The 18,723-nt window shown below is 40.8% G+C and overlaps 1 protein-coding gene across 6 annotated transcripts in view; it reads right to left on the reverse strand.

Annotated features, from left to right (window-relative positions):
- LOC117375359 (NACHT, LRR and PYD domains-containing protein 3-like) overlaps window positions 1–18,723 on the reverse strand; it is a 53,554-nt gene that overhangs the window by 20,339 nt on the left and 14,492 nt on the right. For 3 of the 6 annotated variants that reach the window (XM_055223211.1, XM_055223215.1, XM_055223212.1), the window contains exons 3-4: window positions 7,414–7,548; window positions 369–521 (exon numbers count right to left, since the gene is read on the reverse strand). The exons of 2 other annotated variants lie outside the window; for them this stretch is intronic. In XM_055223211.1, coding sequence (XP_055079186.1) covers window positions 369–521; window positions 7,414–7,548 — 288 coding nt within the window. Of the gene's footprint in view, window positions 1–368; window positions 522–7,413; window positions 7,549–17,140; window positions 17,859–18,723 lie in introns of those variants that run through there. One more of the 6 variants, XM_055223220.1, reaches the window with a different exon arrangement.

The following is an 18,723-nucleotide window of genomic DNA, read 5'->3' on the forward strand; positions in this document are numbered from 1 at the left end:
CTGGCCCTGGGCTTTTTCAGCAGCATTCTGAGGGCATCAGTAGAAGATCCTTTGAGCTTTTGTAGTGTGGCCTTCTTATATTTGCACCAAAGTGGGGCTGAATACAAGGGTGTACAGGAGGTCCACACACAGAGACAGTGAACAGGAGAGCTGCCTTTGGGACAATTTACTTCATCAGGTTTGATGGACAAAGACTTGAGCCTCTGCTCAGGTCTAAAGACTATGGGTGCTGCTGGTAAAATATGTTAGAAAGACTGATCTTTGGTTAAATGCACTGAGAGTAGCTCCATTCAAACTCAGGATCACTGTTTGCACTGATGAAGGACGAGCAGCAGGTGGCACTGAGCTCTGGATTATGCAGGTCTTACCTCTGGTCTTCAGGAGGAGTCTCTCTAAATGCAGGAGGAGGGTCTTTGGAGTGGTCACTTTTCAGAGACACAGAGCTGGGAGCAGGTCTGGGTTTAGACCCGGGGCCAGGCCCAGGTGGGTCCATGTTGTAGGAGCTGGAATCAGAAGAGTCAATTTGAACAGAGCATACAGAGATGTCTCCTGTTTAGAAGATCTTATTTATTTCTTGTTAAAAAGCAAAAACAGAACATGACTTCAAGAGTAATTTCATGAACAAAAACAACAAAAACATTTGTATCCCCATTCCACTAATTGTACTTTGTATTTTTTTAAACACTGGGCATGTGCAGTTAGGAAAAACATTTGATCTTTTGGTTTTATATTTTATACAGATTAAAAGTGAAGAGTCGTTGCCTGATTTCAAACGTTTTTCCAAACTGCACCAGATACTTTAGTAAGAACGTTTTGGACAAACTTCATTTTTGAGATTGGTTCCATCAAATGTCCTCGTGGAATATAAACTGTGTAAGTGATAAATGGGTGGATGACGTTGATCTGAAGGCGCTGGGTTAGATCAGTGTCTGACCTGCTATGATGTCACGACTGCGTCGGGAACATGTTATGGAATGAAGTTCCCACAGCCAAAACCTCAAAACTCTCCACTATGAAAATGGTGTTTTTAGAAATGTTAAGTGTCAATACTGAGCTGCAGGGGATATATGAATGAAACAGCAGACTGTGTCGTCAACTATTTCATAAAAGTATTACATCATGACCTTTAACCCGTCAGGAAGCCACTGGAACATCAGAGATAAAGTAAACAAAATGACTCCTTCAGCCCAGGCTGTAAAACTAGTGTCCCACATAAACCCATCAGTGACACAGATTTACTGCTGTCCACCAAACAAAGAGAACTTCAGCCTTTATGTCCTCAAAAATATCAACTTGTGGGACTTCCGGGATGGCGAGGGAGCAATTGGCAGCATAATTTCTTAGCTCCCCGACGGCCCACTATTTCCCCGGTAAAAGTATCATAATTAGAAATAAAAGTTGTCAGTATTATGTCAGGGGGCAATAAAAGGAAGACTAGAGCAAATCTGCAGGACATTGCAAACGAAGAGAACTCTTTATCCGCGAAGGCTGCCGCGGCTAACAAGCTAACAGAAAACGTGACCATGGATGCTATTCAAGCTAACATTATAGCAGAGCTGAGAAACGTCCAAAATGATATAAAGAAGGAACTTAACGACAGACTTGACATGCTAAAGACTGAAATGGCTGGCTTTAGAGAAGAAATTGGAAAACGTATGGACAGTTTTAATGCGGACTTAAAACATGTCACACAGAGAGTCGGCGAGGCCGAGCAGAGAGTAGCCGACATGGAGGAGTTCAATGTTGACGTCAAAGACGCTCTGGAGCACTCTCTACAGTTACAACTGGAACTCCAAAGACAATTATCAGACCTAGAAGCCCGCTCCCGCAGAAATAATATCCGAATTCATGGGATTGTTGAGGGGGCGGAGGGGACCAATATTCAAATGTTTACAGAAGACTTTCTTAAATCTGAGCTCTCCCTCGCTGACGCTCCTTTAGCCATACAGCGCTGTCACCGCTCTCTGGGGCCCAGACCGCCACCGAGCGCTAACCCCAGATCTATCGTAATATGTTTTTTGGAATACAAGATGAAGGAGAAGGTTCTCCGCTCTGCTTGGAGCAAAGGGGATATTCAGTTTAATGGAAGGCGTATATATTTTGACCAAGACTACCCCAGTGATCTGCTTCTTAAACGTAAAGCCTACAACCCCGTCAGGAAAATGCTCAAAGAAAAAGAATACCGCTTCCAAACTCTTTACCCAGCCAGACTCCGCGTATTTTACGACGGAGGCAATGACACCGTGGTTTATAACAACGTGGAGGAAGCCACGGACGACTTAAAGAAAAGAGGGCTTTTGCAGGCAGAAGCGGAGGACGCAACGCACCCGGCTCCCTCTCCCAGACAGAGGAGACCTACGTGGAAATCCGCGCGTGCAACAAAGGGTTGGAACAGAGAAGAGCTGACGAGAAGCATCCAGGAAAAGTTGAAGGTGTTTAAAAGAGGCACCGTGTGATTCAAGGCAAGCTTCTGCGTGGTATAGCAGTGCAAGCAATATTACACCTGCGCACCGCTAACTGAATCACCATATCTGATTGGCCGTCGGGGAAATTGCTTCCCCACCTTGCGCCACCACGATGGACAGGAGATGGAGGGTGGCAGCACTGCGAGGGATTCCCTGTTTTCCCAGGGATTCCCCTCCCAACTTTGAAGGTGGACTTATACTTCACTTTTGGAGGTCACGTATGTTCCATGTTCTGGTATGTTCTTGTTTTTTTATTTTGCAGACCCATGTGTGTTTTTCAGAGCATCTACAGATTGCTATGTTTAGTTTGTACCTTTCTCTTGATGGCGGGTAGACAACAGTATACAGTTATCACTCTCAATGTAAATGGTCTTCATAACCCCATTAAAAGGGCTAAAGTCATTGCTAAAATGAAAAGAGGAAAATATGATATAATATTTTGGCAGGAAACTCATCTTTCTGCCACAGAGCACGAAAAGATAAGCAAAATGGGGTTTAAAAATATGTACTACTCCTCATTTATAAATGGTCATTCTAGAGGAGTTGCCATCCTACTACCAAATAGAGTGAACTTTCAGTACACATCTCAGGTTAGTGACAAGGAAGGACGTTATATCTTAGTTAAAGGATATATAGACAATAAAGAAGTGACTCTGTTAAACGTGTATAGACCTCCAGGCAAAGACGAATGCACGATTAAGAAGATTTTTGATCTTATTGCAACAGAAATATCAGGTGTACTTATAAGTGGAGGGGATTGGAATGTCTGTCTTAACCCTTTTATAGATTCCTCCAGTAAAATGAAAAAAACCCAACCAGAAGCAATATTGGTTAAGAAAATGCTTAAGGAACTAGGAATGATGGATGTATGGAGAAACTTGCATCAATCAGATAAGAGTTATACTTTTTTCTCACACTCCCATCAGGTATATTCAAGATTAGATTATTTTTTTATGTTGACGTCTGACAGACATAGAATTGTTAATTGCGAAATAGGTGTCAAAGATGTATCTGACCATGCAGGGGTGTGCTTGACCCTCCATTTGGATAATGATCGTAAAGAAACTCTATGGAGACTTAACACAAGTTTCCTAAAAGATGATAAGTTCAATGACTTTGTAGAGAAGGAACTGAAAGATTATATGGATCATAATAGTATTAATGATATTTCTCCCAGTGTAGTGTGGGATGCGCTAAAGGCCGTACTTAGAGGTAAATTGATTATGTGGTCCTCTTTTAAGAAAAGGCAAAAGGAAAGTTACATGAAACATGTATCTGACAAACTGAAGATTTTAGAAAAGGAACACATACAAAACAAAAACAATGATATCCTAATAAAGATCAACGAAACAAAACAAATTTTGAACAAACTGTATGAGGATCAAATAGAAAAGAAGTCAAAATTTATAAAGCAAAATTATTATGAAAATGGTCCCAAATCTAAGAAACTTCTTGCTTGGAGGATACGTAAACAACAGGCCGAAAGATTTATACATAAAATGAAGAGCCCTCTTGATGACAATATATGTCATGATCTAAAAGACATACAGAATTCCTTTGTGGCATATTATGAACAATTGTATACCCAACCCCACTCTGCAAATGATGAAGCTATTAATCATTTTCTTTCTTCACTTGATTTACCATCCATAGGAACTGAACAAAACGAGAGGTTAAATCGGGAAATAACAGATGAAGAAATTAGTAAAGCCATCTCAAAGTTGAAAACCAACAAAATGGCCGGAGAAGATGGTTATCCAGCTGAGTGGTATAAACATTTTCGACATTTAATACTTCCGCCACTTAGGGCTTGCTTTAATCATGTTTTAAGGGGCGGGGAGATACCACCATCTTGGAAAAGAGCAGTGATTTCAGTGATCCATAAACCAGGTAAAGACAGAATTCTATGCAGCTCTTATCGTCCAATATCAATTTTAAATATTGATTATCGAATATTTGCCACGATACTAGCTCAGCGGCTCGAGGCTATTGTTCCAGAATTGACAGACACTGATCAATCTGGATTTGTCCGCAATAGACAGACTCATGATAATATTAGACGCGCTTTACATCTCATTAATAAAATGAAAAACATAGAATCTATAGCAGTTAGTCTTGATGCTGAAAAAGCATTTGATTCTGTCGGTTGGGAATATCTTTATTTGGTCCTGAACAGGTTCGGTTTTAACAGTAAAATAATTAGATGTATAAAATCTTTATATGATTCCCCATCTGCCAGGATCAAAATCAATGGGGACTTGTCTGACTCATTACATTTAGAGAGAGGCTGTCGTCAGGGATGCCCCCTCAGCGCAACCCTGTTTGCACTTTTTATTGAGCCTTTGGCTCAGGCTATCAGAGAACATACAGATATTTCAGGGATTACTGTAGGAGACACCATACACAAAGCTTGTTTATACGCAGATGATGTCCTTTTAACATTATCTAACCCCAAGGTCAGTTTACCTAATCTTTTGTCCTTGTTGCGAGACTTTGGTACATATTCTGGTTACAAACTGAATCTACAGAAAACCCAAATAATCTCTTTTAATTATTTGCCCTCTCCTGAGATTCGCAAGATGACAAATTTTAATTGGAAGAATAAAAGCATCAAATACTTGGGAGTACATATACCAAAGGATTTATCATTAATCTTTGAAGAAAATTATACTACTCTAACCACTAACATTAAAGCGGATTTACAGCAATGGTCCCTGTTGCCAATGAATATGTATAATAGGATTGACATAATAAAAATGAACCTCTTGCCAAGGTTTCTTTACCTTTTCCAGGCACTGTCAGTTGAGATACCCTCCAAGCAATTCAATGAGTGGAATAGAATGATCTCAAATTTTATTTGGGGAAATAAAAAAACAAGAATAAAGTTTCAAATATTACAGTTACGAAGAGAGGAGGGTGGACTAGCCCTACCATGGTTAGAGGGATACTATAAAGCAGCTCAGCTACGAGTTCTGATAAATTGGTGCGATCCTTGCTGTGAGGCTAAATGGAAAGAGATTGACCAGTCATACTTTGATGAGCCTCTTCAGCCCATGCTCGGTGATCAGTCTCTTCTTAAAAAGTACTTAGACTCAAACCTGTTGCCTGTCTGGATAAAAGTACCAATAAATATATGGAATAAAATACTTAAAAACAAAAACATAGAAAGAAATGCCAGATTACTGCGCTGGCCGGCTTTTGATTCAGAGTTTCTACCGGCACGGACAGATAATGGGTTTCGACAGTGGTCATGGCGGGGTATCACTGGTTATTGGACTATATCAAACAATGGTGTTTTGAAAAGTTACATGGAACTCTCAGTCGCGCATAATTTGGACAAACATGACCTCTTTAGATATTTTCAGCTAAGACACTATTTTGATAGAGAAATTAAATTTACTGAAGAAGAAAGTGATCTGGTGAAATTTTTTCTAGAAGCTTGTAAAGGCAACACACCCAAGAAACAAATAACCACAATTTATAAATGTTTGCAAGCAGCGAGAAATATTTCCACTACATGTATTAAGGAGGCATGGGAAAAGGACGCTGGGGTTAAAATATCGGAGGATGACTGGTCAAATATCTGTAAAACTACTATGACTACCTCAAGTTCAGGACTTTGGAGGGAATTTATGTGGAAAAATATGGTGCGTTTTTTTGTAACACCTTATATTAGGAGCAAACATTGTAATGACCCAGGCAAAGCACAATGCTGGAGAGACTGTGGCAATGACAGAGCTGGACATTTCCATATTTTTTGGAACTGTGACAAGATCGCCCACTACTGGACATCGGTGATAAGAGTAATCCAAGATATATTTGGGCCTGGCTTGACATGGGGATTCACTGAAGTCTATTTGAGTAAACTTCCACATGGGATGCTAAGATCCGATAAATATCTTTTGTCAATACTACTAGCTGGAGCGAAGAAGGCCATAACCCGCAAATGGTTGTGTAAGGACGTACCTACACTCACTGACTGGATTCAAGTTGTCACTGAGATCTATGACATGGAGAGACTGACCTTTTCACTGAGACTTTCTGTTGACAAATGTAAAAGATATTGGGAGAAATGGACTTGTTATATTGAAAAACTAGTTATATGATCATGTTAATGGAATAACTGTGCATTGTTTCTATACTTTTTCCTGGATGCTCTGTATTGTTTTTGTGGTCTGCGGTTTTGTTTTGTTTTTTTTTTGTTTGTTGTTCTAAAATACTTATAAAACCCCCAATAAAAATAAAGTTTAAAAAAAAAAAAAATATCAACTTGTATGTTAGACCCTAGACCAACCAGACTCCTCAAAGAAATCCTCTAATCCTTAATATAATAAATACCTCATTAAAAAATGATGTTTTAGCCAACTATAGACCCATCTCTAATCTTCCCTTTGTCTCAAAAATCCTTGAAAAAGTACAAGTTAAGCAGCTTTATCGCCACCTACAGGCTAATAATTTATTTGAAGTTTTTCAATCAGGATTCAGAGCTCACCACAGAAACTGCACTCCTTAAAGTCACAAATGACCTGTTATCAGCTGCTGACAATGAACTGGTCTCAGTCCTGGTTCTGTTGGACCTCAGAGCAGTGTTTGACACCATCGACCATAACATCGTTACCGACGTCCTCATGACATCACAGTAAGTGGAACACAAACCTAACCAGGTGCACCGCATTTAGATCAATGCTGATGGACACCGATGGGATCTGGCCCCTCTCAAGCTCATTCTGAGCTCAGAGAGAGTGTCCTGTCAGTGCTAGTCCTCAGGGCCAGTGTAGAGAGGTGGAGCCCATGAGTTCTGCTGGAGTTTAAACTTCTGTCTGTGTAAGTCTGACCCTCTGGAGCACATGACAAAGAAGATCTGACTGAGGAGGCAGGCCTACAGTAACAGCCCTACTCACTTTGGTCTCTGTCAGTGTGAAAAGACCTGTTAAAATGACCGTCTTACCTCTGGTCTTCAGGAGGAGCCTCTCTAAACTCAGGAGGTGGGGTTTTGGAGCGGTCACTTTTCAGAGACACAGAGCTGGGAGCAGGTCTGGGTTTAGACCCGGGGCCAGGTCCAGGTGGGTCCATGTTGTAGGTGCTAAAATCAGAAAAGTCTATTTGAACACAATGTTTTCATGTATTTTTATTATTACGTATTTTTTTAATTTCTCTCATTTATATCCATCCATTTTCTTCCGCTTATCCGGGGCCGGGTCGCGGGGGCAGCAGTCTAAGCAGGGACTCCCAAACTTCCCTCACCCTAGACATGTCCTCCAGCTCCTCCTGTGGGATCCCAAGGCATTCCCAGGCCAGCCGAGAGACATAGTCCCTCCAGCGTGTCCTGGGTCTTCCCCGGGGCCTCCTCGCGGTGGGACATGCCCAGAACACCTCCCTAGGGAGGCATCCAGGAGGCATCCTGAGCCCAAGCCACCTCAGCTGGCTCCTCTCAACGTGTAGGAGCAGCGGCTCTACTCCGAGCTCCTCCAGTGTGAACCCCTCCCTGAACCGCCACCATAACCTGGTGGAGGGGTTTGAGTGCCCGAATGATCCTGGGAGCTATGTTGTCGAGGGCTTCATGCCCCTGGTAGGGTCATGGCAAACAGTTCCAGGGGGACGGGTCAGACGAAGAGCGGTTCAGAAGCCCTTTATGACAATAAATCAGGGCAAGCTACGTCGCCCGGACCGGCGTTACCGGGGCCCCACCCTGGAGCCAGGCCTGGGGTGGGTGCTCGACAGTGAGCGCCTGGTGGCCGGGCCACACGGGGCATAGCCGGGCTCAGCCCGAAGGAGTGACGTGGGGCCGTCCTCATGTGGACCCACCACCCGCAAGAGGATCCGTAAGGGGCCAGTGCGTGAAGATCTGGGCGGCAGTCGAGGGCGGGGACCTAGATGACCGTATCTCTCTCATTTATATTTCATATGTAATATTTACTTTGCCTGTTCTGACTTTTACTTGTGGAACCTTCACCACTTTTGTGAAATAAAACTAAAAATGTAAAGACAGAGCTGTGTCTGCGCAGTTTTATAAATGGCACTGTGCTCACGGCTGATTGGTCCATGTTGGTTTTTCTAACTCTAAACCAGATCTTACCCTGGTCCAGAGCAGGTCGCCGTGTGGAGTCTGTTACCATGGTGATTCACACTGAACTAAACCAAACCTCTTTTCAGAGGCACAAAACTGAGTTTCCTCAAACTAAACCTGAACTTAGCCCAAACTTAAACTAAACCTGCTTCTACCAACAGGCCTCAGATGTGGAGTTACTGTGAAATGTGTCTACGCCCAGAGGTCTGATTTGTGTCTCCCTCTGCTGGTCACATAACGACATTACACTGAAACTTTTATCACAAATATTCAAACCAGGACTAAACTAGGACTAAACCAGGACTAAACCAGGACTAGACCAGGACTAGACCAGGACTAGACCAGGACTAAACCAGGACTGAACCAGGACCGAACCAGGACTAAACCAGGACTAAACCAGGACTAAACCAGGACTAGACCAGGACAGAAACCAGGACTAAACCAGGGACTAAACCAGGACTAAAACAGGAACTAAACCAGGAACTAAACCAGGACTAGAACAGGACTGAACAGGACTAAACCAGGACTAAACCAGGACTAAACTAGAAACCCTGAAGCCAACCATGTTTAAACAGGTCTACAGCAGGTCCCAATAGGACAGGGTGACCACACTCTCCTCTTGACCCGGGACAGTCCCAGTTTGGAGCTCCGTGTCCACTGTCCCAGCAGATTTATACAAAACCAGTGATTTGTCCCAGTTTTATATCAGAAATGTCCCAAGTGTCTCTATTTTTGACCAGTCTGACCCCCGCACAGTAAAGAGGGAATATACTGTCATTAGTTTAGTTCAGTGGTTCTTAACCTGGGTTCGATCGAACCCTAGGGGTTCGGTGAGTCAGTCTCAGGGGTTCGGCGGAGGTCAAAACACGCACCCGACTCATATGATTCGTGGACTGCGAGCATCTTCAGACATTGGCCCAATTCAACAAATGCACCCTTTGATGTGTCTATTGAAGTACCTGCCCAACTTAAATGAGCCGTTCGAACGGCAGAAAAACATAAAACGACATAAAAACGAAGAAAAGCAACATACTTTGCTGTGAAAATGACATGAGAGTGGCACTTGCCAAGGTGAAGCCATGCGTTTCTGAACTGATCTCTCAAAGGCAATAGCAGAAGTCACACTGATTTGCAGTAAATATTCATTATTATTCTAGCCTGATGGAAATTAGGTGATGGGTGTGTGTTAAAATGTTAAAAATAATAAATAGCATAAATACAATAAGTTCATTATTGAAATACATAAGGTTAAAAATTTAAAATATTTCAGTGTGGTAGTATTAAAAAAGGTCATGTCTTTGTAAAAAGGTATGTATTTGATTTGTTGTGAGTTCATGCATTGTATTGGTTTTATTCTTTGAACACAGTGATGTTAATGCACGATTCATTTTGTGCACCAGTAAAACATACATGTTTTGAATTTGAAAAATATATATATATATTTTTCAATAAACAAGGGTTCAGTGAATGTGCATATGAAACTGGTGGGGTTCAGTACCTCCAATAAGGTTAAGAACCACTGGTTTAGTTAAATCACAGAAACCCACGTTTGAAAATGAGAAAAAGGCAAAAAAGCACCATCCCTGGGATTATAGATTATACACTGACCCAAAACTGAGAGGAGAATGGACAGCGTCACGTGCTCTTTTCACTCTTTTATTCACACGAAACATCCCAACTTGGGACTGTCCCAGTTTGGCATTTTGAAAATCTGGTCGTTCTACAATAGAAGGACTAGATGTTTGACTTGGTCTAAGTCCAAACTAAACCAATCTACACAGAGCTGGACCAGGGAAGAGCTGCACCTTTGTTTCATTCTTTTAAATGTTACATAAGAAAAACTCACTGCGTCACCGTCCTCTAGGCACAGGACTCAAAAACACGGCTCTTGCGTTCACACTTTCACTTTCGATCCTGTGACGTCAGTGGCCCTCCCTCTGTGGTGACACTGAGCTCCAGCAGAGGGCGCCACTCTCCAGGTCTCTGGGTAAAAGCAGCAGAAAGATACAAGTTTGAACAGTTTATTCAAGAGAAGAATAAACCAGGATTAAACCAGGACTAAACCAGGACTGAACCAGGACTGAACCAGGACTAAACTAGGTCTAAACCAGGAGTAAACGGGACTAAACCAGGACTAAACCAGGACTAAACCAGGATTAAACCAAGCCTAAACCAGGACTGAACCAGGACTACACCAGGACTAAACTAGGACTAAAGCAGGACTAAACAAGGACCAGGTCAGGACTGAACCAGGACTAGGTCAGGACTAAACCAGGACAAAACCAGGACTAAACCAGGACTGAACCAGGACTAAACCAGGACTAAACCAGGCCCAAACTTGAGCTGTGTGGGTCTCTAAATAAATGAGCCCATTCCACAGTGATCTGTGTGGGGCAGGACGTGTCTCTGGTGTAAATAAACATTACTGTCGTGGTCGGGTCATAACTCGGCTCCAAGCTGTGACAGAAAATACACAAAACCAAATATTTAATTAAATAAAGTGTTTATTTATCAAATTAATTGGGGGGGGGGGGGGGGGTGTAGGTGTGTGTCTGTGTGTGTGTGTGCAATGATGAATGTTGTGAAGCAAAGCAATAAAAATAAGTGCAGGACGTGCAGGTGACTGGCTGGGAGCAGGATGAGCCAGCACGAGCTTCTGGTGTACAGGAGCTTTTAAAGGTGCAGTGTGTCCGGCCCTTGACGCACCAGGACTGCACCAACCAACTCCACCTGCACAGAAAATAATAACACACGGCAATACATCTCAGGATGGAGCCGTGACAGTCGGCAGCCCCATGACACCAGCTCCTGGAGAGTTTAAAAGAGTTAGAACGAGAGGTTAATGAGCCAAACACTCATGTGTCCAGTGAACAAGACTTGTATCATATTTAACTCATATTTTCTACACCAGCACAACCAGCCCAAAAACTGTCCCTCTGTGGCCTCACACATCCTTAATTAGACTACACAGGAAACACAGCGCCGCACAGTGGCTGGTGGTGCAAACATAAAAAGGCCTCAAAATGACTCTTACAATTCCAGTTCTAAGCACTGGTTTGTTTTGGCGACAGCGTGTGGTTGTTTTGTGTGACTCTACATCACGGCTCTGTTTTATGTTTTATTACATTTAATATAAAAACACAGTTTCTCTTGTGTTCAGTTCAGAGCATGGAGCAGTTACACTTCTTCACTGAGTGGGACTCATTTTGAAATAAACTGTGTGTATCTTGCCTCCTACAGTTTTAAAAAAGTACTACAATCCCCTCTCAGCCTGTGTCCAGAGCCTTGTCCTGCAGATAGAGACACATACAAGTGTGTCTCATTATCCGTTTATGGACAGGATACATATGAAAGAACCTCCAGAATTCACTCCCTGAGCTGCAGAGGCTGCACTAGCACTGAGTCCTGATTGGCTGCAGGTGCTGGGGTTTAGGTAATGACCAATCAGATCAGAGAGAGGCATTTTAGGTTTAAAACAACAGGATTTTAGGATTAAACCTGGCAACCCAAATGAGAGAGTCATGTGTAACAGCTGTGAACCTTTCGTCAGCTTTACTCCTGTGACAAACATAAATAATCTTTTAATATGTCTTCACACGTGAGGCTCAGTGGCTCCCCCTGCAGTCTCCAACCTGCTACTGAGAGGACGGGAGCTTACAGTTACATGCTGGACGTGTTATTACCATGTTTTTACACAGGATTTACAAATCACGTTGACTCACAATTATATAACTTACAATAAAAACAATTAAAAAAAATTTACATTTACATTGGCAGTAGAGTAATTATTTGGAGAGACAAATGCACAATTTACAATGTTTTACATAAATAAAAATAAAATCAAACATGCCTGTGACAAACAAATGAATATTCCATTAGTCTTCACACATGAGGCTCAGTGATATGAAGGTGTAATTGTTCCAAGAAGTTTGAACGCGTAAATGTTGATTTGTATACTGTAATAATTATCTTTTTTACACTTACAAATTTCGTTTTATGCTTACAAATGTATAAGTTTAGATATACAAAACTGAAAATTAGTGTAAAAACTGTTTATTTGCTAGTGTACAAATCAACATTTGTACGTTAAACTTTTTGGATCAAATGTCCCTTCACACTCTGGCTCCTGTAACCATGACAACAGCACGTAACATGGCGGCTCATTTTCGCGCCATTCAGATCCATGTAACAATATGAAGATAACTGAAACCGTTTAGTCCAAATTAAATGTACAAAATTTACAATTATCGTTCCAAAACACATTCATTACACGTGAAAACATTGTCCTATCAACATGTGTTCTTGTATTTATCCTCACGGTAAATCATTTTTATAAAATATGTTCTTTTCAACCCAAACAGAACTTACCCTCTGCAGCCTCCTACGTGAGAGCGGAAGTGACGCTACCAAAATAAAACACACGGGAGTAATGCGCACTTCCGTATTTTCAAAATAAAAGGTCAAAAGGATCAAATTCACATAAATTCAAACTAAACATAAAAAACAGGAAATAGTAATAAGTGTATTTTTTACTCCGTTACATGAGGCTCATTCTGCTTTCTGATTGGATCATCCTCTTGAACGAACACTTTTGTTTTTTTGTTTTGTTTTTTATTATTAATTTATTTAATAAAAATACAAAGTGAAATAAATTGTATACAAACCTATAACGCCATGTGCCAGGGCTCTGACACATTCAAATATTTTGTCATTCGTTCTTACAGTAACTGTTTATTTTTGTCAATGGAGCCACTGAAGAGTTTTATATGGGAAAGAGAGTCGTTGTGGAAATGTGCAAAGTTTGGTTTTAGATTGCTATATTTACATTTGTGCAGGTGGAATTTATAAAATAATGAACAGATTTATTATTACCTAGACAGCCAAAGACAGTTGAGGCATTTAAAGCTGAACATGTATGTATGAATGGAACTTGATAAAATAAAAAAGTGGACGGATTGTAACAAATTATCACTTAATTTAAAGAAGACAAAAGTTATGCTTTTTGGAAATTCAAAAATTAATACAGAGCTACCAATTCTGATTGATGATGTTCAAATTGAAAGTGTAAATGAGATCAAGTTTTTGGGTGTCATAATAGACAATAAATTATCATGAAAAGCCCATATTTGACAAATAAAAAGCAAAATCTCAAAAAGTCTCTCAATAATAAATAAAGCAAAAAACTACCTTGATCAAAATGCCCTACGTACTTTATACTGTTCCTTAGTACTCCCATACTTCACTTATTGTGTTGAAGTGTGGGGAAATACTTACCGATCTACACTTAATCCATTAGTTGTATTACAGAAACGTGCTTTGCGAATCATCCATAAAGTCGGATACTTAGAGCACACACATGCTCTATTCATATATTCAAAGCTCCTAAAAATTCCTGATCTTGTAAAATATGTTACATTGACTATACTATTTAAAGCTTCCATAAATGTGCTACTGAGTAAGCTGCAAGTTTTGTTTACAACCAAAGAGAGAACATACAATTTTAGAGAGTATGAGAAATTCAAATTACCTAAAGTTAGAACTACTGAAAAAAGGTTCTGTGTATCGGTATGTGGTGTTAAACTTTGGAACAGTCTGGATTTACACATCAAGTAATGCCATAGTATCAGTACATTCAAGCATCGATATAAAAATATGATCTGGTCACAGTATCTAGAGGAAGAGTCCTAATATAATTTCAGTAATCTTGTAATGCTGGCTTTGTATCTACCATTTCTTTACTATTGTTGCATTTATTGTCCATTACCATTGTTGGTATTTACTGTCCGTTACCATTGTTGGTATTAATAACTTTCCTTACCATTGTTGGCACCTTATCCAATATGATGTAACACTTAAGTTGCATAAGTCTAACTCATAGTCCCCAATGTAATCACGTAATACAATCATGAAAAGGAAGTAAAGTATGCTAAATTTAAGTAATAATGACAGAGGGGGTGGGATTAAATAAGTTTTCTTCGTCCCACTCCTTTTTGGGCAATCGGAGATACGCTTTTTTGTGTGTGTTTTGCTTGTCTGTTTTTGTTTATTTCTCTTTTTCTCTTGTATCATTGTGTTGATTGATATCGATTGTGGCTGCCTAGGCTATGCAAAGAGAAAAGATGTCCATTTGCCCAAGACAAATAATAAAAAAATAAATAAATAATGGAAAATAAATAAAAATGGAATGAGGTCTATGTTGAAGATACAAATGACTCCCATAATGCATTTCTGACACATTTATGTTATTGTGTGACTTTTATTGTCCAATGAGGAGAGTCAAAGTTAAACATAAAAGTACATAATCCATGGATGATAAGAGGTCTGGAAAAATCATGTGGAAAGAAAAATCAGTTATTGTATTTTCCGGACATCGCTCTGGAGTATAAGTCGCACCAGAGAAAAAATGCATAATAATGAAAAAAACAACATATATAAGTCGCACTGGACTATAAGTCACAAAATCCGAGACCAAGAACAGACATTTTATCTTTAAAGTCAAGTTCTAATAATAATAATGTGGACCAACAGGCTGAATATCAGTACATCACGCTAAAGTAACACATTTATATTTATTCAGCCACTTGAAGCATAGACAGAACTGAACACATGTCTGGTTTGTTAACATAAGATATTAACATAACACTTGTCCACAAACACGAGAGGCAGAGTTCTTTTCACTGATGTTTACTGTGGTCTTACTTCTTCATCACAGTTCACACCATAAAACAAACACATCAAACATCGCATGTCTGGGACTTCCGCGATGGCGAGGGGGGAAATCGGCAGCATAATTCCTGAGCTCCCCGACGGCCCGCTGCTCCCCTGATAAAAGAAACATCAGAACTTGAAATAAAAGTTACCAGTAATATGTCAGGGGGTAATAAAAGAAAGACGAGAGAAAATCTGCAAGACATCGCAAACGAAGAAGACTCTTTACATCCATGGATGCTATTCAAGCTAACAGTATAGCAGAGCTGAGAAAGGTCCAAAATGACATTAAGAAGGAATTTAATGACAGGATTGACACTCTAAAGACTGAAGTGAGTAGCTTTAGAGATGAAATGTGAAAGAGTCTGGATGGTTTCACTACGTACCTGAAACATGTTACACAGAGAGTCGAGGAAGCCGAACAGAGAGTAGCCGACATGGAGGAGACTTTCATGGAAGACGTGTATATTTCGACCAAGACTACCCCAGTGATCTGCTTTTTAAACGTAAAGCCTACAACCCTGTGAGGAAGATGCTTGTTGTGAAAATAAGACTCCTTTTGCAGGCTCTGATTAATGTTGAAGCAAAAACAAGAGTTTATTTCTTGCAAGAAATAGGTCCGACAGCATCTCCCCCTAATGTCAGACCCCGAATGATGTAAATCACCAGGTTTATATAGTTTGAGATGAACAGAGGACACACATTTCAAAGTGCAGATGTGACACTCCTCCTGAGGTGTGGTCAGACGAGCTCCTGGAGGCTTCATGAGCTCGATCACCTCAGGATGTGACATGTGGAGTCAAAACAATACAAGGTGTGATACATTTCAAATCTGAAATCCAACTGTATGGTCTGAATGCATCTCTCTTCACTTACATTATAAACACATCTTAATAAGATTGACCACCAAAAGGGAATAAAAGGGTTTAGATGAGAGGTTTTCTAACACTGTCTTGACGACCAAACCAAATTAGTTTTAGTTACAAGACCACGTGATTTCTCAAAGGTAAAATAATCACACAATATTTTAATTTCTTTTACACAGGGTACACACCCTCTGGTTTAAATGTTGTTTGTTCTTTATTTTTTCCCAAAAGTTTTGCTGGGCAGTTTGTTTTTTAATTGTATTTATTTTGGGTGATTCGGTCTGATTTAAATTAAACACAGACAATGCTGTGAAGTAACTGAGGACATGAAGAGTAACTGTATGTCATTTGGTAAATCAAGAGATTAACATTAATAACAGACAAATCAGGCGCCTTCTTTCCCTGAGATCGCTCCTGCTAACGTTAGCAACAGGTTTGATTGACAGTGTTGCTAAGGGGCGTGACCTTCACCAGCCTGGCTCCTGATTGGCTCTTTGATTGCTGTGATCTGATGGTGTTTATTCTTAAATCTGTATTTGTGCACCACCAGTCAGAGGTTTGTATCACACATGTTAATTCACACATGTTTAACACACAAACCTGCAGATTTAGGCTGAGTTCTTCTCTCAGTCTGAAAGCACTCTGTTACACTTTGTGATGTCATCATGTGGCGATACAGGAAGTGCTCTATTGTGTTTTTAAACTGCACACACCTTCATAAGAATCATTTGGATCATTTCAGACCTGGATGTGTCGAACTTTGAAGTTGCAGTGATTGTTTTAGCCTCATTTAAACTGCTTCACTCCTCAGTGCAGCAGAGACATTAGAGACTGACCCCCTCAAACCCAACCTGAAAATACCCCCTCTTTAATAAACCATAGAAGTAAATACCTCCTCTTTAATATCCCATAGAAGTAAAATACCTCGTCTTTAAGTGAGAAACTACAGATAAACCAGCTCACCTTTATCCACTGGTCCAAAACAGTCTGGAGACAAAGTAAAGAACTAGAACTCTACATGTTCTTTCCCGTCGTTCATTTACTGTATTTTGTGTCTTTATTTGATTCAAAGTCAAATTTAAACTGTTACATTTAAGCTCCATTTTGTTTTATTTCTCTTGCATATCTGTTGTTCTCATTGTCTCATCGTGGGACAAATACAGTTTCTCTTGTGTTTAGTTCATCGTCTCGTCTCTTTCACCAGAGTCACAGAGGAACCTTCATCCATCAGGGCAAACCCAGAGAACAGAGGCTCAGAGAAGGACGAGGAGAAGGTCCAGATGTGGAACAGTCTTTTATCAGAGTAGACGTCATAGAAGGACAGAGCTCCAGCCTCAGAGTCCAGGAACACGCCCACTCTGCCAGAGGACAAGCCCACTGTGCCAGAGGACACGCCCCCTCTCACTGAGCGAAAGTGGAGTCGTATTAAGTTTCTGTTGTGACAGACAGAGTACCGTTCATCACAGATCCACAGACTCCAGGACTGATCATTGTCTCCAAACCCACTCTCCCATCCGCTCCGTCTTATCCCTCCATAACTCACTGCTATAGAAACCATCTCTCTCCAGTCCATCTCCCAGTAACAGCGCCCCCTCAGGCCAGTGCAGCTCAGGACCTGGGGGTTGTATGTGAACCTGTCATCATGATCTGGATACTCCTGCTCCTCCTTCACACGTGTCACAATCCGATTGTCCTCAGACAGAAGGAGACGTCTGTGAGCTGTGTTTGGGTCCAGAGAGAACTCACAGGAGTCTGAAACACAAAACATTTCATCTTATTATTTTGTTGTAATTGTTTGTACGTTTAGTGGGATCGTACCTGTCATGAAAACTATTTAACTCTTTCACCAGCAGACGTTTGTGAGCAAAAGTAAAACTAGATGTAGTTGAAATATAATAAACATATTTATATTGTGTAAATGAGTTGTGGCCCTTGTTTACAGTATGGTTGCTAGGCAACAGTTATGAAATAACCTCTACATGTCACATCTGCTGCTCACGTCCAAGTGAAAAGAGAAACTTCACCAAAACTAGAGACGATCAGGAACCAGTCGGCTCTTTGGGACGAGTCGGCTCTTTGGAACGAGTCGGCTCTTTGGAAGCAGTCGGCTCTTTGGAACGAGGCGGCTCTTTGGAACGAGTCGGCTCTTTGGAACGGTTCCTTAATGTGAACTGTTGTAATGGGATCTAATTTTTTAAAAGAACCAAATCTTTTTCTGCATTTTTACACTGAACCAACAGCAGAACCAGCAGAGCAGGCCACACATCACAACAAGTTATTCTATTATTATTATTATTATTATTATTATTATTATTACTGTTGTGAAATGTTTTATTTAAACTATGCATCAGTTTCTGTCATTTAAATAAATAGTAAAAGAGTCAGTCTTTTGAAAGGCTCTTTGAAATAAACTAAAATGTTCAAAGGTTTACCGGTCAATCTACGTTCCTACCCTCACCTATGGTCATGAGCTTTGGGTAATGACCGAAAGGACAAGATCGCGGATACAAGCGGCTGAAATGGGCTTCCTCCGCAGAGTGGCCGGGCGCACCCTTAGGGATAGGGTGAGGAGCTCGGTCACACGGGAGGAGCTCGGAGTAGAGCCGCTGCTCCTACA

The sequence above is a fragment of the Periophthalmus magnuspinnatus genome, chromosome 1 (genome assembly GCF_009829125.3).
Source record: "Periophthalmus magnuspinnatus isolate fPerMag1 chromosome 1, fPerMag1.2.pri, whole genome shotgun sequence".
Taxonomy (NCBI): Eukaryota; Metazoa; Chordata; class Actinopteri; order Gobiiformes; family Gobiidae; genus Periophthalmus; species Periophthalmus magnuspinnatus.